The sequence below is a fragment of the Strix aluco genome, chromosome 19 (genome assembly GCF_031877795.1).
Source record: "Strix aluco isolate bStrAlu1 chromosome 19, bStrAlu1.hap1, whole genome shotgun sequence".
Taxonomy (NCBI): domain Eukaryota; kingdom Metazoa; phylum Chordata; class Aves; order Strigiformes; family Strigidae; genus Strix; species Strix aluco.
Window position 1 is genome coordinate 12,243,226 of NC_133949.1, and position 22,986 is coordinate 12,266,211.

Here is a 22,986-nt window from a genome sequence, read left to right on the forward strand (position 1 = left end):
TTGTCCAGGAACAAAAAAATGTGTTTAATTATGGGGCTGTTAACATGATACACTTAGAAATAATCTCTTTGATAAATCTTTAATCTTTACCATCCACCATTTAGGATTCAAGGCGTGTCAGTAGAACTGAGCAAAATGAAGTTAGTGCACTAGAAGTATTTAGATAAATCTGAGCATTTCCCTTAGCACCTTTGAAAGATCTTTCAGTGAGATAAGAATAGTTTCTGTTTCTTAGTATTCTTTTAATAAAGAGCTCAGGTCCTAATATTCATGTATTATTTGCTACCAACTTCATTATTCTTTTATGTGCCACTACATCTGTTAACAGCCAACCTGAGTGGTGTTTTACTGTGATCTGTCTGTGGAGTCAGCAGCAGCACTTTGATCCACAGACAGTCTTTGGTCATTACCTTAAGATATTAAGTGGTTGCTTAAACATCACCTCAGATTTTTGGAAGCCAGAACTCGGCTCTTTGTGCTTTGCTTCCAGTCAAAGACATTAGTCTGGTCTTTCTCTTCCCTGTTAATGTTGCCACATGTTGCTTGGACAGCTCATGCTAAGCTGTCTGCAGTTTCAACAGGCATGAGTCTTCCGTTCCCAAGTGGTGGCTAGAGAGCTTGTTGTCCTTTAAGGCATCTGGCAATCAGCATTTGGCAAGGCAACAGCTTGTATTCCATACCAGAGAGTATTAAAGTATAAACGGAGATCAGAATCTGCATTTCTAGTAACTGGCATCTTGAAAGCCCTCAGCCAGAGGAGGGGCAAGTTCAGTTTAAAGTTTTTGTCTTCACAAGTGATGTTATTCAAAACGTTCATACCCTTGTCTCCTATAAAGGCAGTAGTGCTGGACCATAAAAACAATATCAAAGACGATGGAAAAGACACCCAGGCCAAACTTGGTTGGATCTCCAAAGATTAACTTCCATTGATCTGTCAAACACAAAATTAGAGAGTTTAGACTAACTCCTGAAGTTTAGTCTTGTCTCAGGACTACAAGGTAATGCCATGCGTATTAGAGAAGTTCATGCTTATTACCTGGACTGCTTAGACACACTTAAGACTGACTGTAGCATACATGTTATGCAAAGCTAATTAATAACTGTTCCCGTGGTGTCTTCAGAATAGCTATTCCATTTTCTGTCTTGAATATCAACAGATTCTTTACTCTTAGTATAAGAGTAGCTTAGGAGAACGTTCTCCTAAGATAACCTACCAGTTTATATCTGCTTTGTAGCAGGATTCTCCCACCCTGTTAAGAAAGGCCCTACCACCTCAGTTCCAGCCTTACCATTGTTGTATGACTGAAGAAACATCTGGAGAAGGCTGAAGCTTCCACCAGTGAAGTCTAGTAATACATTTCCAATACTCCATCCCTCAGTACTCTTCCGACGGAAATTCATGTATGCCTGGGGGTGTAACAAGAAGTCAGTCAGCAGGTCATGTACAAGCAATCCTGAGATTAACATTTAAGATGACTTCTTGTGTAACTATACTGTTTTTGTCACTAAAAGACTTAACTAGTCATTGCTGGTTTAGTCTAGTCAGACTTTCAAGAGCTTACACTACAGGCTTAGGATGACAGGAACATACTATAAAAGCAGAAAAGTTCAGATTTACCTGTGGAAAATATTTTATCAGTGTGACTGCTAGCTTAATGTAAGAGAAGCAAAATAAGAACTGTAGCCATGTCATTTCCTCAGCTGCAGCAAGAAAGAGTATCGTAAATGTGAAGATCCATGCGAGTGCCAGTAGTCCAACAACAACTTTGGATACTTTCTGACCTGCTCTCTGAAAGACAAATGCAGATACACTTAGACTGACCCAGGTCATACATCCTCAGACACACAAGAGATACACAGAATATGCTCAGGACTACGCAAGGTTACCGTCCAAACCTGTTGTTGTACCAGCTAGGCTCATACCACAAGGGAATTTTAAGATTAAATGAGTGCTACAGCAACCAGCTGTAGGTTTGCAAGAGCTGATGAGCAATATTCAATCATTTGGAACACTATTGTCCATGAGCAAGTGGGAAACAATATTGTGGCAGTATTTTTGAGTATTTGTGATACCTATTATCTGTGACACATCTCTAAACTTCCTGAGTTCAATTTGATGATATCAAGAATTCCTATATATGCAAAAGTCTGCTAATGCCGTTATGGTAAAAGATTCATGGTTGCCTTCTAATTCTTCACTAGAAGAGACTATAGCACCTAGCAGTGGTGACAAATGGGCTGTTAAGAGTTTTATGTTTAGCATCACTATAGGAAGTGCCCTGAAACATAAATACTTACCATCTAGAGAAAGTCAGCTGTTCAGATCAGAGGCTTTTACAATGGGGATTACCTGACTATTACAATCAGTCTTACCCAAAAAGGGGTAGAAATTATAAAAGGGCCCTTGCAGCTGTTTTAGGAGAAAAGAAGTTGAAACAAAGCTGAAAGTTTAAATTGCAGGGAATCCCTAAGGACCTGTCCTAGCTTGAAGAATGCTCCCAGTAGTAAGGAGACAGGAAAGCACATACCAGCATTTGTACTGTGTAGAGCTGTAACCTATGTGCAGGCTAGAGATCTGTTTGGGAACTTCATGAACTTGGGTGTTTGCCTTAGTTGTTTTGAGTCCTTAATGAGTTTACTTATAAGCTCAGAACATCCATGAGGCTGAAGTAGCTAAGCTTACTGGAGTTGCTACTAGCTCAGGGAAGATGAAGGCAGCTGGACTGCAAAGCCTGACTTCTTGAAAGGCCAGTGCAAGTGCAGTGAGGACTCTGGAACCCAAAAGGAGGGGGATGGCAAGAGGCGACAGGTCAGCCCAGCACCTACCTCATAGATGCAGCACTGAATTACAGTGAGGAGAGTCACAGCTACTGCGTGGAGACTAAAGAAAACATCATTGACAGCCACAGGGTTCACCCCACTGGGATAACTGACTAAGAATTCCTCCTAGATGTAAGAGAAACCAGAACCAGCCAAATGCCTTAACTCCCTTCTGTAGACACCCCCCACCACCCCAGAAAGTATTAAGAGATAGTCATGCTTACCTTAATCAAAGGAATCCAGAAGAGTCCAACATTAAACACACTGTATGCTATAAAGCCAGTAAGGTTTAATGCTATAAAGTCAAAGCTTAGTCCAACAACACTAGAGAAGGGGGGGAAAAAAAATTATGAGAAATATGCAGGGACAACTTGACCCTAGAATGTACCAATTTATAGGCAATTTTTGATGTAAGCCAAAGCTGCAGGCATTGTGACAACATGATGCTGTGAGTTCACCAGAAAGCAAGGTGAAACCTGTCTCACAGGCCATGCACTGGTACTCACAACAGCTCTCACTGACAAGGTTGTGTCCCTGATGTTTAACTCCATGAGCTCACCTAGTCTGATAAAACCACCCCAGCCTGAATCCACAGAAGCAGTAGTGCATCTTCGCCAAAACAAATGCTTTAGTTTTCATATATAATAATGTTTCTACTTACAGTCCCCTAGTTGAAAGGGAGCTGGCCTAACAACAACATTGCAAGGAGCTGTCTGATAAGCAGCTTGCAAGGTAAGCAATCTTTGAAGGTGGGCATCACAGTTGGCTCAGCCAGATGATCTACAACATGACACCAAAGGGAATGGGGAAGTCTCCTCTATCACAGATTAGTATTGGATGCCAAACCATAGGATTAGGTGTCTATAAGCTACACCTAGTTTCCTCTGACCTGCATGCATAAAATCTCACCAGGGCTGCATTTATTCAGGCTCTATCTTTGCCTTGCTTTTCCCCCCACCCCATTTTTCCATGCATAATTCACAATAGCCAAGATGGACGTAACTAAAGCTAGGAACATGATTTGCAGAAGTGCTTAAGTAAGTGACTTGCAAACACATCTTAAGTCTCTTTACCTCTTTCGTCGCCAGTTCTCAAAGAGTTGAGGATAGAAGGAGATAGACCAGGCGAGGAAATAGATCCAGCCAATCACTTCATCAGCATATCTCACTATGATGCTATGAATCACTTGAAATTGAATCCTAGGTCTGCTGGTTAATGCAAACAGAATTAGTTAATTTGTCCGTTCACACTTTTTTCAGCAGATTTTCCCTTGTTCTGCTTTGAGAGAAAAAACAGTCCTGATGTTGAGACAAGACAATAAAGATTCAGAATTTGTTTCAGTAGAGTTGCTCCCCTTTTCTTTAGTGTCCTTGTTATGTTTAGGGCATCTCCCACTCCTACTAACCTATCCTTTCCTTCTTGTCTCCCTCTTTCCTTTCCATTCTTTTACCACAGAAATCATCAAAAAGGTCATCTTGTGCCTATGGCTTCCACTCTCTTAGCATGAGGTCTGTTATGCAAGAGCAGAGTTTCACTTTTCACACTCTGTCAGCAAACCTTCAAGATCATGCCTGTCCTGTTGAGCCTTTCATGTGCTTACCACTGCGTTTGCTTTGAGTCTTAAAAGCAGAAGTGAAATGAGGAACTAAAACAAGAGTATCATGTTGCTCAGTAGCATCTGGGCAACAAGCAAATACAATCCAGCTTTCTCCATCCTGCTAGACTCTTGTCCTATAAGGCAGACTGGCATCCATGAGAAGAAGGCTCCCCTAACTAGAAAGCAATTACCTATAGCAACTACTAGGAAGCAAAACACCTGTATCTCATGGTAGTGAGGTGGGCACACAGCTGCATCAGGCTATTAGCACTCCAGAAGAAGTTCTGCACAGTAAGAATAGTATCCATTTACAACCAAATGCTTCCCAGATCAGAAAAGCTGATACATAGTTTTGATACTTTTGGGAGGGGTTATTAAAACCAGACTAAGGAGCCAGGAGAGCTTGGAGTCATCTAGTAATGAAATCTAAGATACCAAGGCTATCACTCTGCTACCATACCCTGTATTTATCTGAATACCTCGGGTATTGCTGGAGGGTCACCACATCTTCTCACCTACATACCACCCATATCCCATTAACTATTTAACTATAAGGAGGGAATAGTTACCCAAAAGTTTAAGCAGCTGTAGGATAGTAAGTGGAACTAAAAACCAGTTTCTCACCCAGTTAAGTTGAAATTAATGGTATAAAGATAAACTGTTACTTGTCCAACATCCTCTGCTTTCACTTGGAAGTCTGCTTTAGTGTGACCTGCAGGCAATTGTACCTGCAAGGCAAAGTGGAGGAAATAAAGAGGAGAATTGCACCATACTAACGGAAGGCTTTTGCGTAAGGTCAGAAGTCTGTTCTGTCACTTACTTCATCAGGCAGTTCAACAATGGTGCTGTGTTTTGAGGAGTGTGTAATATTAAGCATTATCACCAGTGTCTCATTTAATGGAGCCCTGTGAAGGCAGAAAAACCAAGTTAGGCTGGTGCCAGAGTTTACAAAGATTGCTTCAGGGCTGCATGAGAGTATCTGCTAAATCCTCACAGCTGTTGCAAACATAATGAGCAGTCCATACTCAGCAGTACTTACCTGGTACTCTGAGGAACATCAGCACCAAAGCATGTTAGCATTGTACTATTTCTTTTATCTGAGCTAGTGTTGGGCACTAGACAGTTAGATGGCCACATTTTACCCCCTTCTCCAAACAAGTGGCAGAGCAGAGTCATTGGCACCAGAATCCTATCACTGCACTTGTTAACCCTTTGCTGGTAAAGAGGGGCAGAAGTGATGGACATGTACTTGGGGTGATGAGGGACAGAAATTACAGCAGTGCAGCAAGACAAAACCAAAAAACTCTCAAATAAAAACCTTCTAAGTGACACAGATCTGCACAGCCTTCCCAGAGAACTCCACTGAGCATCTGCCCAGGAGGTTTAATTGCACAGCAGTACTTAAAATATCATAAGGTTCAAATGCCCGTACTTGTCCATGAACAAGATTACAGTACCACATCTTTCTTTGCAAAAATAAAGTTCTAGACTGTTGCAGCCACGTTTTGCTATTTTCCTCTTTATCACAATTGTTACATTTTCATCTGACCATTCCCTTTACTTGAACTTTAAGATCTCAAAGGGGAAGGGTGCATATGTTTAACAATCCCTTCCTGGGAAGGGGCTGACATAGCAGAAACATGGGTAAACAATGCACTGTATTAAACAACGACACTAAGATGCATCAGCCCCCACTGCAGAGTAACTGCATTTCTTTGCTAGAAATGACAAGTTATCTTTGCTTGGTAGTTTTTTGGTGATCCTTCCAGGAAATGCAAGTCTCTCTTAAGCATCAAGTTTTAAAAATGGAGGAACCATAAGTTCATTTATGGAAGAGATTCAATACGCTAATACAGGACAGACAGTATAAAACAGCTTTTCCTGCTCAACTTTTCACATAAATGACATGGGCTACTGTCAGAGGCCAACAATACAAGGCTGTTTGTGAGAATGCTGCACTATCTTGGTCCATCCTTGCACTAAGCAACATAATAGTCTAGAATTGGCCAGTCACACAAATGAGATTCACTCTGTATGAACAATTCACTGAGCCTGCAGGAAATTCTTAAGTATACAGCCAAGTCCTACCCACTTGCTTGTCCCTTGTTACAAAGGGAAAGTAAAGATGCAATCACAATTTTACCTCAGAAAGATAGTGACGTTTGTTGAACTTCCACTTTCTAAGGAAACCACTTCAGGGACAGACAATACAACGACTCCATCTGGGGGGGGAAAAAAAAAACCACCAAACAACCAAAAAATCCCACACAAATCTCAGTTACTATGTATGATGAATAGCTCCTTCAAAAGAACTACCTACTTTCTTTTGTGATAGAGTCATTTTGTCCATTGGTACCTGCAGTGTCAGATTAACAAAATTAGTACACTTGATAAACATCAAAGGGAGTACAGCTTATCTCAAGGCAATTAAACAACTTAAAGGAGAAGTAAATAACTGTCACTTGAACATGTTGCAAGAAACCAATTCAAATATTTGAAGTGCAACAAAAGTTCATGCCAAGAGAAGGCTATAGGATAATTGAAACCCACACTAATTGTTTCTTGATGTGATCCTAGTAACTTAGGAGACATAAATGCCAAAAATTTAGTTTAAAATTGCTTCTTGGGTCACAAATTCAAACCAGGTACCCAGACGTTCAAGAGAATTTACAATTACTATTTTAACACTTCAGGAATCACAAGCACCTTACTATAGTGGCCTGAAATACTGCTATTAAGGGGTACACTTTACAACAATCCAGCTACATTGTACCACACCATGCTTTCGGGGAGGCCAAGATTCCAAGTGCCAATCCAACTGATATCAAAGCCATGAGCTGGTCGTGTGTCAACAACTTTGATATTTGGAATCCAAGTTTATATTATTCACTGTATGTTTAAAGGACACGAGAGACAGGAAGAAGAACAGAGAGCTATATAAAAATAACACAGAAATGGAAAGATAAAAGTGCCCTGGATGCCTTTTTTTTTTCTTGATGCCTGTATTACACAGTGTTCTTAAGAAGTTATTTAAATGCAGGAGAGCTCCCCAGTTCATCACTGTCTGCACCCCAGATAGTGTCTAATCTGCTTCTGCAGGGGTGAGTTCAGAGCACAAGGCAAGTGCTCTGTCACAACAGTGCCTCAGCACAGCACTGTGTCTGGGCACACTAAGTCAAAGGTAGCATGGAAAAGAAAGAAGAGCTGATGGGAAGCATGGCACAGGTCCCCCTCAGTGAGGCATAACCGGGGATACTGCAGAGCAGCCCTCTTCCACCTTGTACCAGCTCAGACCTGGCCCCTGCCCAGGAGGCCCTGTGGGCCCAAGCTGGGATGGCCAAACACTCACCACAAGGCCTCAGCAGCACAAGTGAGAGGTGCAGCAGAGCAGGCACCAGGTATTGCATCCTCATGGTGGAAAAGCTGCTGAAAAAGTGGGGAAGAAGCCTTTGTTCAGGATCCACACATTTTGAGGGGGCACCAGCCCATGCCCTCAGCTGGCAGCTCCCTACAAACAGATCCACCCCCCCCCCCCCCCCCCCCCCCCCAGCACCATGGCCCCTAGCCCTTCCCAGCTGAGGGACCCCCAGCACTCCCGAGAGAGCACCAGTCTTTTAGCCCCTCTGCCTGCCCAGACTCCCCCGAGGACATCTTTACCTCACAGTTTATCCCGCCACCACCCTGCTGAGGAATCCCACTCACCCACCCACTCACCCGCGTGGGACTACAAATCTCAGCAGACACCGCGCCTCCGCCGTGGCCCCCCCCGCCGGCAGCGCGGCGCGGTGCACGCTGGGACCTGTAGTCCCCGCCATCTTCCCCTCAGGAGGGACGGTGAAGCGGGGCCACCCCACGCTTTAGGATACGCTAATCCTGAGGAAGCAGGGCTGAGGAGAGGGCACCTACCTCTTTCCAGCGCCGCAGCTTACTCCCGCACAGCCCCAGCTCTTCCCTTTTCAGCTTCTCACGTGAGGCCCCCGCCTCTCAACTCCCCGCCCAGCGCCCATGGCGCGTGGTGTGGCCGCTCTCGGCTGCCATCTTGGGTGTGGCGGGGCGGGTTGGGCTTTGGGCTGGTGCCGGTGAGGCTGTGAGGAGGGCGAGCCGCGAGCGGCGGGAGGGCTCGTCGCTTTGGTTGTTTGTTGGTGTTTCGTTTAAAGCTGCGCAGGTCACCGAGGAGGGCCGGGGAAGGGACGGTTTGTCACGGTCAAGATGGAGGGTTAGTGGCCAGGTACTGCTGAGGGGAGACATCTTCAGCCAGAGGGCAAAGTCTAGGCCGCTCGTCCAGCGCAGCCTGCCCAGTCCCTGTGTGCCACTGGGGTGGGAGCCCGCACTGCTTATGCCCTCAGGACCCTTGGCTCTTGAGGCAGCTTTCTTCTCAGAGAAAGCAAGGAGCAGTGTGGGGCTCAGCGCAGTGGGTGTTGGTTTGGCCACCACATAGAGAGACCCCTGCGTGGTGGTGAAAGTGAAAGCAATCCCTTCTCCCCGTGCCTATGGAGGGCAGCGAGGTGGCAGGCAGGCCTGCTCCTGCCTGTGTGCTGGGCATAGACCTGGGCACGACGTCGGTTAAGGCTGCTCTGTTGGTAAGGGGAAAGCAAGGGCAGGTGGTGGCCGAGAGCTGCTCCAGGGAGACGCAGGCACACACCAGTAGCCTGGAAGCTGGACCACAGGTAAGGGGTGGCAGATAGCACTGCTGGCAATTTTAGGATACCAGCCTTGCCTTGTCGTGGCTGGGTTGTGTTGCTATGTTATGCAGACTTCAGTGGCTTTCCTGGGTGGTTTTTGTGCTTAGAATGATGGAGATGGTTGCTGCATGTGTCTGGATGTCTGAAAGTAGAATTAAAATGTTCTCTGTTTACTGTTCAAGAAAGTCAAGTGAAGCTGCTTGTTTTAAGAAAGACCCAGGGTTTGAAAAGTTACAAAGACAATCTCAAACTATTCTCCCATGAACTATCACCTTGTCTTTGATGCTTCCAGTCAGGAAACAGCAACTGCTTGCCAATGGGAAGGGTATTTTGCACTTTAATGTTAGATGGAATCATAACTGGAAATTCCCCGTGGAAATAACCAGGGACATGTGCTCCTGTTAAAGATCTTTACATTCATTGTGTTGGTCAGCCTAAGAAAGGATGAATCAGAATCGTAAAAAATATGTATCAACATTCCTCTGGCCTAGTATTGTAATGAGTCCAGGAGCTAATTTCTGAGCAAAGATACCAAACAGGTCAACCCTCCTCTCTACAGTCATGTTTCTGCAGTCAGAAGTATGTATGTGCAGATTAGTTCACATCTGTATGTAGACTATATTTGAATACTTTTGCTTATAATCTTCATACGGGTCTGTCACAAAGTGATCTGAATCTTCGAAAGTGTGAAAACTGGAATAGAGCTTCTCTTGTGGCACAGTTGGGGCAGTTTGCTGAGTACATTGGTTTGCTGGGTGGTTCTAGGAATACAGTATCCAGAATCAAAGTGTCAGCATCACCAAAATCAACAGTGAGTATATACAGAGGAGCGTTAGGAAGATGTAAGGGAGACTGTGTGCCAGTCAGAACACACGGATCACTCTGTGAGGAAAAAGAAGGGCAATATATAAGGTGAACTAATGAAAGCATGTAGTGAGTGTTAATGGATTTTTTTAAAAGGTATAGTTGAGTATGGTAACTTAGGAAATTAAGAATTGTTTGGCTTCAGTTTAAGAGGCTGTTATCTTAATCTCGACTTGCTATTACCGGTTTTCAGTTTTTGTGGTTTTGTGGGTTTTTTGCATTTTTTTTTCAGTTTAATAGTGAATGTTATTCTAATATATGCTATTAAGCTAAATGAATTCCGTTCTTCACTTCAGACTAGAGTAGCCTTGTTTAATAAATACACCGAGTGAATCCTAATGGTTTCATGCTCAGAATAATGCTTTATGATTGCAGGGAATGGAGCAGAATGTCCAGAAAATAATAAAAGCATTGAATGAATGCCTTGCTGCTCTACCTCAGCAGCAGCTTCAAAGAGTCAGTCACATTGGCATTTCAGGACAAATGCATGGGATTGTATTTTGGAAAAAAGATAAAGGTAACATTAATTCTTTGACATTACTGTTCAGAGTATTATGATGCGGAAAGTAAATTTTTAACACTGAAGCGATCTGTAGGAAACTTCCGTGTTCATTTTGGTCTTCTGTAAAGCAGAGTTAACAGAAGATCATCTTCTGTGGGAATATTGCTTTAACTACTGGAATTTCAGCTACTGCCTATAATTGACCATATTGTTTACACAGATTAGTTAAAGAATTTAGTTTTACAAGATCCCTGCAGAGTCAGCACAATTATTAATATGAAGGAAGAATAACATATTTGTGGCTTGCTAATTGCTTGTCCATCATATGCTATCTGCTGCCAGTTTAAAGAACTTCTGAATCATGTAAATGGGGGGGGGGGCGAGGAATGTTCTTCACCTCACAAAACGCTTAATTAGCTGTTCCCAGTATCTCAATATCCTCTAATGATTCTGCAGTAGCAGTTTTGTGTATGCCTGGAAAATAAACTATGCTTGATCTTTATGTTAGAATGTGCATAGCAGTAGCTATCCAATAGTGAGTATTTCTATGCTATTTTAAAATGCTGCTTGAAAGTACAGTAGGAGAAAAACTGAAGTTGGCTAAATGGTGTTTTCAGTCTTTTTTTTTTGTTTCCTTCTTTGCCCCCCCTCCCCTAAAATCTCAAGGCATTTTTTTTCCTAGCAAGTCATAGACTGTTGTGTTGCATTCATCTTGCTGCTTATGAATCTGTTAGTAGAGTTAAAAAAGGATTATGGTTGTGATTCTGAATACTTAGCTGCTTGTAGAATGAAGGGCCAAGGCCTCAGAAACAAAAGCAACCCCAGTGAGATAGTCACATGAGGCTTGATAGTGCAAATATTCAGTTAATCTTTGTGACAGTGAGGACATTTGAAAAATTCAGGCCTTGGATAGCCAGCCCTGTGAGATAGGGATGGATTATCTTCTTGACTAACATCGTATAAACCTACTGAAGTCTTAGGCTTTCAGAATGTGGTTACGTGTCTTCTTTCTCTTTACGTTATGATGTGCACATCTGAGCAATTCTACAAGTCTTATAAATAGGAGTTACGCAGATTAAGCAAAGATTTATTGTAAACCACAGAATAGATTTCCCAAAAGTGCTGGTCACTGCCTGTCAAAAGCTGTCAGAGCCTTAATTGCTTTAAGAGACATTATGCTATTCATTACTGGCTGTAATTTTACGTTAAATACTAAAATGATTAGAAAGAAAGAAATCCAAAGGCTGATGGACCAAAGGAGCTGTTGCTTACTTTCCAGCTATCCCAAGGGTTGCATCACAAAGCCTCATGGGTTCACAGTAGGCATAGATTCTTATGTCATATTGGTTAATATTTTATTTCCTAAAGCCACATGCCACTTTTGTTTCATTTCTATCAAGTGAAAGAGGGTGTTTGCTCTCACTTGTTTTGAGTAGACTAAGTGAATCCATGCACTTTGGGACACAAAGTACATTTTTAATAGCATCCTTTAGAGTTAGATTTATAGTTAATCGTATTTCTTAGAATCCATTTAAAACTAGAAAAGCAAACCGATTGGAAATTCAGTTCAAACAGACTTGACAGAACAGGGAATTAAGGGAACAAGAAAAAGTATGTGTTTGCTTTGCATGTTTCACGTAGTACTTCCCAACTTTCACGGCTGCTTTGTACTGTGTCAGTGTAATTTCAAATCCCTGTATCCAGCCCAAGAAAGACTCTTTTAGCCATATTTGTGCTAGTCAGTTAAGCAGCTGGATCTCTTCTCTGACCTTTAGGACAAGTGGCACAGCACAACTTGAAACTGCTCCCACCCCAGCCAAAAACCAAAAGGTTGCCTCAGTTAGAGCCAGCCGGCGACAGCGTGTGGCCAGTCCTGTCCCCACACGGTGGCCAGGCATCACCTGGAACAGCAGTAGCTGTCAGAGGCCGAAGCTGTGCCAGCAAAATGTGCTCGCAAACATCACATGCCAGTGCTTGAGCTCAGCCTCTGCTTAGTCTGCTGCTCTGACAGGACCATGTGCTGCCTTTGCAGGGCTGCTTGTGGTGAGCGTGTCAGGGCAGGAAGTAGCGTGCTGGGCTGGAGCAATAGCAGACATAGCTGAGAAGGCTCTGCGCAACACTGAGAAGTTGCTGTAATTTAGCTGAGGCTTTCACGTGATGGAATGCGAAGGTTTCATCAAAGGCATAGTGTTCTTTGGTCAAAAAGAATATGCTGGACTGGTAAAACTGAAAACTGACTTAAACCCTATTCTACCTTTGGCAAAGCTCTGTCTTGTAGCACAGCAGAGGGATACTCTTTAGTACTTTGCAGTCCATTGCTTAATACATATAGATCCAGATTTCCTGTTGCTTTGGCTCAAAAGGTGATGAAACTACGTGCTATCCATCATAAGCAGTTAATTACTAATACAGCATTCACTAGGTCATGATGTGGCAGATCCCAGTTAAGGTTTATATGTGAAAGCTGTCATATCAGCTTATTACTTCCCATAGCAGAATTGTGATTTTTTTTGTGCGTGTGTCACCTGTTATTGTAAGTTGTATCATTAATATCTCATGGTGCAAGTTGCTTGTTCCTTTTGGCACTAGGAGTTCTTGTAGAGAAGGGAGGCCTTGGATACCATTCTCTGTTTTAGCAAAGGATGACTAGCATTATGACGTTATCTAGGGCTGAAAAGTATGACTAATTAAATTGATTACAGTCACTACTGGCTCTGTTTCTGGCCTTTTTCCAATATATTTGACAAATTATCAAAAGTGTCCAGAAATGAATAATGCCAGGCAGGCTACGCTGCAGGGAATCACTGGACTTCTCGGATACTCTGTATTTCAGGTTGCAAGTGGACAGAGTGTGATACAGGCTCTACCTTTGAGCCAGAGGAGGTCAGTCATCTCATTACCTGGCAAGATGGCCGCTGCAGTCCCACCTTCCTCTCTTCTCTTCCTCTGCCACAGTCACATATCAGCTTGGCTACAGGATTTGGGTGTGCCACAGTCTACTGGTATTTAAAGAAGAGGTACATCAAGCTGTTTCACTGGCAGTTTCTTATCTTGAATTTATGTGACAATTACTATTCCTGTAGCATGTTAATGCCACTACAGGCTGAGGGGCTGGTTCTCTCTGTAATTGTAATATTAATTAAGTAGTCAAAGAATATTTAAAATAGCAGTAGTCAATATAAACTATAAGCAACTGAGCACACAGAGTCTCTGACCTCATAAAAATACTATAGAACTCTTTAATAAAAAGAAAAGCTTTTGACCATATAGTAACAGAAGCCTTAAAGTATCATAGAATAATTCTAGTCTGTCCTACCACTCAGAGGAGCTCTGCTAATGTGGTTTGAACACTGTAATTTTGCTTGGTGCAGATTGTGAAAAGTGCAAGCATGCCTAAAAGAGTAACAGAGTTGCTTTGTCTGGTTGCTGCCAGATGCTAAAACAAACAGTCCCTAAATTAATTTCAGTTCCTTCCTTCCCTAGACACTGAGATCCTTATGAGGTGTTACGAATGGGCTGCTTTGTTGTGGCATGTTTGCAGAGGATATAATTTTTCACTTATGACTTGACATCAGCAAGATTTGCTCTTCAGTTTCATCTGCAGTATGCTATGTTTCTCAAAGAGCCAATGTCTTCCTCTGCAGTGAGTTCAGGTTCAATAAATGGGGAAAAACTTTTTAGATCTTGTTTTTTTCCAATGTGTCCAGCAAATAAATGGAGCATGGCATGATCTTGCTTTAGAGCTGTATAACTCATGAGTCCAGCAGCTTTGTTTCGTTCCTGTTTTGTTTCACCATTTGGTATGTTTCCATTCATATAATTTGTGGATCCTAAAGCAACTGCAGGAATTTATCTATTTTTTTCAAATGCTCCAGGATCAACAAAGCGACATTTTTTTGTGCAGTTACTACATTCCTGGTAACTTTTGCAATGGCGTGCTTTTGAGCCTAGACAACTCATTCCTTAGAGCTGTCATCTCTCCATCTTCCATCAGGAGATTGCTGCTGTGGTAACAGCTTGGAAAACAAATTCCATTTAAAAAACCAAACCAAACCGACAAAATGCAGGTTATCACTGAGATGACTGTTTCATTTTTAGATGCGACCACACATGTCTGAAGTTCCCATAGCATCAGAAGTAATCTTGCTCCCACTGCCTTAAAGCAACCCTCATTGTTTTTGTTTTTAAAATGTTTTGTTTAAAAGCCCAGATTTTCTGAAGTCCTATGATGCAGCTGGTACTATCCATGACTATGTGGTTGCCATGTTGTGTGACCTGAAGAAGCCACTCATGTCCGTCCAGAATGCTGCCAGCTGGGGATATTTTAATTGCAGAAGCAAAAGCTGGAATACTGACATGTAAGTGCTAAGGTCATTCAGGGGGTTTTGTGCACTGCTTGTGTCAGGCAACGTGAACACCTCTTTGGGCCCTAAGAATGAGTGTGGTACAGATAAAAAGTGATTGAAAGTTATTTGTAATTAATAGTGGCGTGGCCCGTACTGAAGAACTATTGAGAGTTTGCTCTGGTTTGTAAGGTATATATGTTTAAATTATACAAAATGTGGGACAGTATTTTTAGAAATACCTAAGACAGCAGAGCTGAGAGACTCATCAGTGAGGCCTTGTATACCAAAGTGTTCTCTCCCTTTCTGCGCTGGGGTGGTGGGATGGCATGGACAAGCACACACTGCAGCCACGTCTGTGATGGTAAAAGATTTTACTCTCTAGTTCTTTCAGCTGAACTCCTTCATAACCACTAAGACTTACTTGTGCTAATAGCTAAGAGTTATTAGGCTACAGGAAGTCTAAGGGATCAGTTTATTTATTTACTTATTTATTTTAATGATTGGCTTTTTCAGGGCTGAGTGCTAAGACCTTATATATTTCAAGGCTTAGGTTAGGCCAGGACTCCAAGGTGGAAAGATCTGCTCATGAAGGTATGAAAGAGTGACAGGAACTTGCATTTGGCCTGCTGAACCTTTACTAATGTGGTGTTGCTGTAGCAATGTAGTGTATCTTGCAGTTGATTGTGTAAGGTGTTTGCTGGACTTAACTCTTTGTGATTTGGTTTTGAACCACTAACTGCATGACAGCTTAAAGTTCTTTGTGACTTAGAAGTTGCATTTTTTTACTGGTTTTGTGGTTGTCCCTTTACCTTGGAACTGCTTGTCTGTATGACATCAGTAGGTTAAACTTGCTGAACATGTACTGCTGTATAATCTCAGGTAATCAGATTGCATATAAAGGAAAGCTATTTATTCTTCTAAACTATTCTAGTTTACCTGGCCCATTGAACTGGAATGCTGCCCCTGCCCAAGCCAAAGCTTTCTAAATAGGTGAAAGCATCCATAAATCCAGCAGCCACAAATGTATGGCCAGGTTCATCTGTGACTTCAAAGAGATCTTTATAGTCATGCCACACATTCCTATACTGCTTTTCTGCAATATTATTGTTCTGATTGCAGATTGAAAAAATCCGGGTTTCCTGTGCACTTGCTTCCAGAGGTGGGAGACCCTGGCAGTATTGCAGGCAAGACAATCTGTGCATGGCATGGAATACCCAAAGGAGCAAAAGTAGGAATTGCCCTGGGAGATTTCCAGTGCTCTGTTTATTTCTGTCTGACTGAGAGGACTGATGCAGGTATGATCATTTTGGTATCTTACTTGGTTTTGTCATTGTCCTCCAGGGTAGCTTAGTAAAACACTGATTTTTTTTTTTTTTTTTTTTTTTTTTTTTTGTATTCTAGTTCTTAATATCAGTACCTCTGCTCAGCTGACTGTCTCAATGCCCCCGGGTTTCCAGCCTCCAGAGACACCGGATCCTTCCTCAGCTGTTACTTATTTTCCCTACTTCGATGGTGACTACTTGGCAGTGGCAGCATCACTTAACGGAGGCAATGTGCTAGCAACATTTGTGGACATGGTGGCACGGTGGACAGAAGAGCTAGGTAAGCTATTTCAAGGATAGTTTAAGCTTAAAATTGAGGTTGATCAGCAAGGTAAAAGGAAGCTGAGGCAAAGGAACAAGCCTAGAGCTGTTTTGTCATGCCATATAGGGAACAGGGATGTAATTCTCAGGTCATGCTTCCTTGATCTCTCGAATTTCCTGCTGAAGCTTATGAACATGTTAGGACAGTCATGCTTGGACTCCACATTCACATTGCCTCTAGGTTTTGGGTTTTCTTTTGTTCTAAGAATACGAGAGATTTATTTTTTGCATGTGGTTTTTCAAAAGGAAAGGTCAGCAAATTCGAGGACAGCCTCTAATTTTGTATGACTGCAGTCCAAAAAAGTCCCTTGATTAGATCAGTTGACTTTTGCTGCATAGTTTGTAGCACTCTAATGGATTTTAAGACTCAAACTCATGTAATATCTTCTAAGTGCTTTGAACATGGTCTTCACAGGGTTTTTTTAATAATCTCTTGAGTTTTGCAATACAGAAGTAAGCTCTGAAATTGTTCCTTCAGTGAGTACTTAAGTGAACTCTGCATTCACGTGCAATTCAGCCACTGAAGCTGAATTCTGCCATTAGCGTCTTTAAAGATGTTTTGTGTAACTTAGCACAGTATAGTCAAAGAGGAATAGCTGTATTATCCAGAAAGGCAGTTCCTGTAATCAGAAAAAGGTTTCTAGTATCACAATTTCTAGATAGAATTGGATGGGAGAACTGTGGTTCATAAACCTAAAAAAAACATTTACCTTTGGGACACGGAAAAAGATACACAATATTTTGCTGAATAGGTGGATCAGGGTCCATTTTAAGTCTCCACATGTACGATACACTAGACCCCTTCAGATTAGTAATGTGGTATTTCCCATCTGCAGGACTTCAGGTTGAGAAGTCTGCCATCTATACAAAGATAATCGAAGCAGCCTTGGCTCACAACAACAGCAAACTCTCAATCCACCCAACCATATTTGGAGAGAGACACGTTCCCGGGCAGTTGGCATCAGTGACCAATATTGCTGTCTCTGACCTCACCCTGGGTCACGTAACAAGAGCTCTGTGCCATGGCATCGTTGAAAACCTCTGTTCCATGTTACCTGTGCAGCACCTGATGGAGATGGGAGTGAGGAGAATTCTGGGGAGCGGGAGTGCCCTTGCCAGGAACGAGGTGCTGAGGCAGGAAGTGGCAAGGATTTTTCCATTCCCTGTGGTTTACGGGAAGGATGTTGATGCTGCTGTGGGGGCTGCCATGGTGATGTTCCACAGAAAATAAAGTAATTGTTTGGAATGGCCTGAGATGCAGCTGCTTTTTTTTTTTTCTTCCTGACTGTATAGTGTTTCCTTTCACTTCCTTCACTTTTTCTGGAGTTGTATTCAACATGCCATCTCACTCATTACAGTAGAAAAAAAAAAAAAGCTTGCATTTAATGTCCACTTCTGCTTCTGGGTGTACACATTTCATTGCTCTGTCATTCCCATTTGTGAAATGAGAGATGATTATCACATTAAGTTTGACTGAGCGACTAGGAAAGATCCATTAACTTTCTGCATAAAATGATACTTCATATGAGGTTCATTTTCCTGGTAGGAAATATGTTTAGAAGGACTAGGAGAGATGAGTAGCTGTCTGTAACTTAGTTTGATGCTTTCATGAGAGACTTCTTGTCCTTAAGCTGTCTCACAATATACATACATATAGGCAGCAGACCAGGGTGTCAATCTTGTTTGGGGAGTTCAATGTCTCTTGCACAAAATGACTACCAGTTTTCACATGTTGCATGTTGTCTCTGTAAAAGATAGAATACAGCCTTGGCTTGAATGTTGACAAGACAATCAAAATAAAACGTGGAGGATTATCTCTGTGGCTACTGAGCTGAGTGCACTGAACTAAGGTCAAGAGCCTGGCCTGTGCCATGACTGGAGATGCCTGGAATGCAGGGCTTATATCCGAGTGGAAAATACATTTATAGGGCGGGAGGTAACTATTTTCCTTATTTGGCATACATAATTACTTTTTGTTTGGTTTTTGGTTGGTAGAGTGAAACAGTCAGAGTTTGTGATAAACTGGAGGAGCTGGCAAACTCAGAGTTACAAAAGCCCAACAAAGCCTTTCAGCTTTGATTTCCCTTTTAAGCCCAAATACAATTAGCAGTTCGCAAAAAATCGTTTGTTCTTGTAATATAGTGCTTAGCTATTTTAGTGTATTTGATCCAAAGCTGTTTCTGATTCTGCCCTTCATGTATTGTGCCAAATTGATCTTTAGTAAGGCAGCTGTCAGGCTAGACTCCAATCTGTTTTTAATGTTAAGTATTGTTCATGTGAATTCCCTTAAAATGTCAAAGTTTTAATCCCCCGCTCTTAAAATTTATTTGTCTCCCCACTCTATTTTAATGTGAAAACATTTATACTTTATCTGTCTAAACCAAGATGGATGTACACCTTTTTTCCTCAAATGAGATTGGGAAGCAAGTAGGATAGTTTCATGCTATCTAGATACTATTTCATTACTTAGAAGCATGGATTTTGACTGAAATATGGGCGTGTGTTACTATCTTGCACATTAGCAACATCAGGACTGACTAATTTTTATAATGAGAAAGCTGTTCTGAGATCTTAATTACAGAGATGGATTAATTTCCATCTCCCTCCACCCACCCTCCATGCATCTATTCCATGCCATGTTTAGGGAACTATTGGCATATATAGGAATTACAGAGAACGTGTAGACTAAATTAAAGGTTTTGTAAAAAAGACTGTATTTGTTATATGTTGTTTTCCATTTTATGTTAATAAAATATATTTTTGTATCAGCAGATCTGCTTTTTTACGGAATAACAGAAAAGAGCTGATAATACTATTCCAGCATGCTGTTAACCGTGAAATCAAGTGGTATTTGTTTCTAGAAGCTGGTAAAATTGTGGCCTGGTTTTAGGTTCTATTAGCAAAGACAAGACTATCTCTGACCTGCAGGCCAGCTTTGGATACATCTTTAAGATTTCTAGCACAGCTGCTGATGTTTTTCCATTTGCAGTGATGGAGAGGGCTCCTAGTCGGTAAAATCACTCTCAAGCACAGGAGTTGCACAAAGCCTATGCAGCATGTTGGATGCAGGCCCAAGAAAAATGAATAAATTCCTTCTTGTTTATTATGGGCCTACTTTGATAAGCATTCACATCTCCTGCTGAGCTTACACCTGCTGAGATGGAATATGATATGTCCAACAACTGTTGCAAAAAGCCATGGAGTACTGCTGCTAAGAAGGAGATATCTTCACAAGAAATGCAGGTCAAGGAGGTTTCAAAACTCAAAATAACAGAAAGCTCCCAAAGTGTGTACATCAGAGCACAGTAAGACTGAAAGGAGCTGATGCCTGGAATGGGAGAAGAGAGAGAAGGAGCATTTAGCAAAAAAGACTAGCAAGAAGCTAGAGGCTGATTAAGGGAGACCCTCCACTAAATCTTTATAGTTTTCTTACCGAGTCTCTGCTTTGGAAATGGTGAAGGAGTTGATCATAATGTTGAACGAGATGCTCTGCTCAGCAAAGCTCCAAGAGCACCAGCTAAGGACCAGGCTGATTGGTAATCTATACTTATGCATTAATAAATAGGCATTTTATTTCTTTTGAGTACAATGCCATAGGGTATTTTAAGTAGTATAATTAGTTTGCTATTAAATAGAAAAATATATTATTCTATTATATGTGTATAGATAGATAGATGGCAAGAGTGGAAAGATAGTTACCTTTTGCAAAACATAAACCAGAGAATTTAATTGAATAATTTCATAATCTAACTCGAAACCTCAGGAGTTAGAGGTTTGGAGGTTGCTTCTGGCCTAATAGCTACAGCCTATCAGCCCAGCCTGCTGGAAAAGCTGTTCCTCTAGACTAGTTTTTGACAGAAAAATCTTATGGTAAATTATATGTTTAACAATATATATAACAGTTCTCCATTTTTAAGGGTGTTAGATCCATCCTGGCTTAGATGAGAATTTCTTTTTTTCTAATGACATTAATATTTAAAAGCTGACTGATATATATATATATATTACTTAAATGAAACATAGTAGGAACATGGACCGATAGAATGGCCTTAGGACTTTCTGTCACTGATTCTCCCTAAACTCTGTTCAGAATCATCTTTAAAATACTTGGTGGGGCTTTACAGAAGCCACCCAAGAAAGATGTCCAGAAAGATGACTGATCTCAGAGAAAAGCTGTGGCATATTTTACAAAGTTTTGTAGATTGAAATGGAACTGTGACCCACAGAAACAATTGTTGTGCAGTGGTTTGGGGTTTTTTTGCAAGCTTGAGTGTATTTACAAAGAGGAGATCTGGAGAAGAGTATCCATTACTAAATGCCATTAAAGGGGAGGGAAAAACAACAGGAACTTACTGTAATTCTTGTAAAGAGCTTTGCTAAACTCCCGGGAATAGAAGCCACTGATGCTTCTGGTTCCAGAATTGTTCTTAATGAGCTTGTTATTCTATTCTCTGTTCTTCTAGTGAACTTCCCTTAATTCTAAAAATCATCAGGCACATAACACTTTTGCAGACAAATGAAGTGGAGAAGCAAACTCTGAGGGCTTTTTAATCCAGGTACCTTTGATGAGGAATATCTGGCACCACATTCCTATAGATCAGAGGGTGTTTACTGAGACTGGACTATTTTACAGAAGACGGGATTTTTTGCAATATTTGTAAGTTCTGCATGTCTATTTGAATAGTGTGGTTGTTATTTGTCAACTCTTTATTATTTCTTATAAGTTGTGATATGGTTAGATATGTGTGTGATATGGTTAGATAGGTGTGATATTAAAAATATTTTCTTATTTATTGTATCAAACTTCAATTCACTAGGATTCAAAGAGTTTGAGTAGGTTATGCATTTTGTAGGATTGAATTTATTTTTTTTAAAGAATCCTTCCACTGAATCTTGAAGGTTATTTCCCTTGCAAATTCATACTCTTGAGCAAATGTGGCTTTGCCTTCATTATCAAAGGTTTTACCAACAGGGTTTAGAAACAAAAGCACATGTAATGACTAAGCTAGGTCTGAGCAAATTGCCAGGGAGACAGGATGGAGTCTGTTCTGCAGATCTTAATATTCACCTGTTCTGTGGAAAATAAGTGATTCCATTTTCCACAGTCATCTCTCGGATGGTTTTGGCTCAATCCACATTAATTTAAATGAGACAAAAAGTTTAAATTGTACATGGCTGTATTCCCAGTCTATTTCTTCCATTTTTTATAAAACTGTTTTTATAACTTTTTCACTGCAGTAATTGTTCTTCTGTATTTTCAGTATCATATTCCAAATTGAAATATTTTTCTATATATAATTTCTTATTCTTAGGACAATTAAGTTAATAAGATATTATGTTATTCTTTTAGAGTGATTCTAAGGACACAACTTGAAAGCTGAGCTCAGAGGACATAGTGAGTTAAACTGCAGTCATTAGTATTTTGTTTATACTACACTGGTTTGCTTCCAGTAACCCTAAATATGCAAGTTTGCAAAGTGATGTTTTCTTTACATGTATATTGTACAAAATTATGGAAAATTAAAATGCCTGGCAAAAGTTTCTTTCCTATCCCATGATCACAGGAAAATGTAAGTGAACCTTAATGTAAATATTAACTAGTCCCATAGAACTGAAAATCTAGCTTTAATATACAAGGTGGGTTTGCACAAAACCCCTCAGAATATTTTTGTGAAGTCAAATAACCTTGAAGCATGTTTATGATGTTGTTTTCACACTGAATGTACAGAGGACATGTTACTGACCACTGTTGTTTGGTTAATAATTGAAGGCTTTGTAAAGATTTTGTAACATTCCTATGCTCAAAGCCGTAAGATTTCCAAGCAATCTAGGATTTCAGAGTATGTTTCTAAGGCTGATCAGCTCTCTCTAAAAGCCAGCTGTGCAGCAGTTCAAATATGATGCATTCCTGTCTCTACTGCTGGAGTTGCAGAATATTTTACATTCAGTAATATGAAGACCAACTTTCGTCTGAGTAAAACAGTTTGATAAGAAAGCAAAAAAAAAAAAAAGTCTGTTCTACTTTCAGTATAGTATATTTGTTAACTTGTGTCAAATTCTTTGTGGTTGTAAATCAGACAAGATCAGATGTGTGGTCTTACAGTCACCCCTTTCTGTTTCCGTGTCTCATGTTTGAGGTGACACTCATCTACCAAGAATCACACACCACAATTTTCATCTAGCACTGCCGTAACTTTGGTAAAGGCATTAAGTGAGAATTTTTCTATTTGCAGGAAGTCTGCAGTGCTCAGCATCACTGACATATGGTTATGGCACAAGCAGGCTTTTTTCACGTGCCTGATATAATCCTGAAAATATATTGTGGCACAAACCAGTTAGAAAGTAGAGAATAAAAGCAGAGGTTGTTCAGGCTTTAACAATGATTGAAGAAGGATGAGGCAGTGGTTTTAAGCAGTAGTCGTCAGCTCTGCAGTGAGGTGGCTGGCGAGCTCTGGGACACTCTGGCTTGCTTTCTCCATTCTGGAATGGGTAAGGGCACTGGGGACAGTAACAAACAGCGTGGAGGTAATGA

At 41.1% G+C, this 22,986-nt stretch overlaps 2 protein-coding genes across 20 annotated transcripts in view; one reads left to right on the top strand and one right to left on the bottom strand.

Annotated features, from left to right (window-relative positions):
- On the bottom strand, positions 1–8,449 carry CTNS (cystinosin, lysosomal cystine transporter). Of its 8 annotated transcripts, none has more exons than XM_074845517.1 (12): positions 8,324–8,449; positions 7,767–7,840; positions 6,738–6,773; positions 6,561–6,639; positions 5,238–5,322; positions 5,042–5,145; positions 3,894–4,028; positions 3,045–3,144; positions 2,827–2,946; positions 1,619–1,789; positions 1,290–1,407; positions 1–931 (listed from the first exon to the last, which is right to left on the bottom strand). In XM_074845517.1, exons 2-12 carry the CDS (start codon positions 7,828–7,830, stop codon positions 801–803), a joined length of 1,143 nt encoding a protein of 380 aa, XP_074701618.1. In that variant the 5' UTR covers positions 7,831–7,840; positions 8,324–8,449; the 3' UTR covers positions 1–800. The 8 variants fall into 8 exon arrangements, with proteins under 8 accessions (XP_074701618.1, XP_074701623.1, XP_074701617.1 ...); XM_074845522.1 differs by having other exon boundaries at positions 3,894–4,025; positions 7,767–7,843; positions 8,324–8,442; XM_074845516.1 differs by having other exon boundaries at positions 7,767–7,843; positions 8,324–8,442.
- LOC141932255 (sedoheptulokinase-like) overlaps positions 8,247–22,986 on the top strand; it is a 24,296-nt gene continuing 9,556 nt past the window's right edge. For 3 of the 12 annotated variants that reach the window (XM_074845502.1, XM_074845504.1, XM_074845503.1), the window contains exons 1-6: positions 8,248–9,084; positions 10,339–10,480; positions 13,299–13,482; positions 14,671–14,823; positions 15,931–16,106; positions 16,213–16,413. In XM_074845502.1, the coding sequence (XP_074701603.1) occupies positions 8,908–9,084; positions 10,339–10,480; positions 13,299–13,482; positions 14,671–14,823; positions 15,931–16,106; positions 16,213–16,413 (1,033 nt within the window). In that variant the 5' untranslated portion in view covers positions 8,248–8,907. The other 9 variants (XM_074845513.1, XM_074845511.1, XM_074845512.1 and 6 more) reach the window with 9 other exon arrangements.

What these genes read in the sequence shown, in the direction of transcription:
- CTNS (XM_074845517.1), bottom strand. Translation starts at nt 7,830, where the DNA reads ATGAGGATGCAATACCTGGTGCCTGCTCTGCTGCACCTCTCACTTGTG. An exon ending in TGACTCTATCACAAAAGAAA is followed by an intron (nt 6,640 to 6,737) that starts GTAGGTAGTTCT and finishes TTCCCCCCCCAG; the next exon opens with ATGGAGTCGTTGTATTGTCT. An exon ending in TTCAGTGCTGCATCTATGAG is followed by an intron (nt 1,790 to 2,826) that starts GTAGGTGCTGGG and finishes TTTGTCTTTCAG; the next exon opens with AGAGCAGGTCAGAAAGTATC.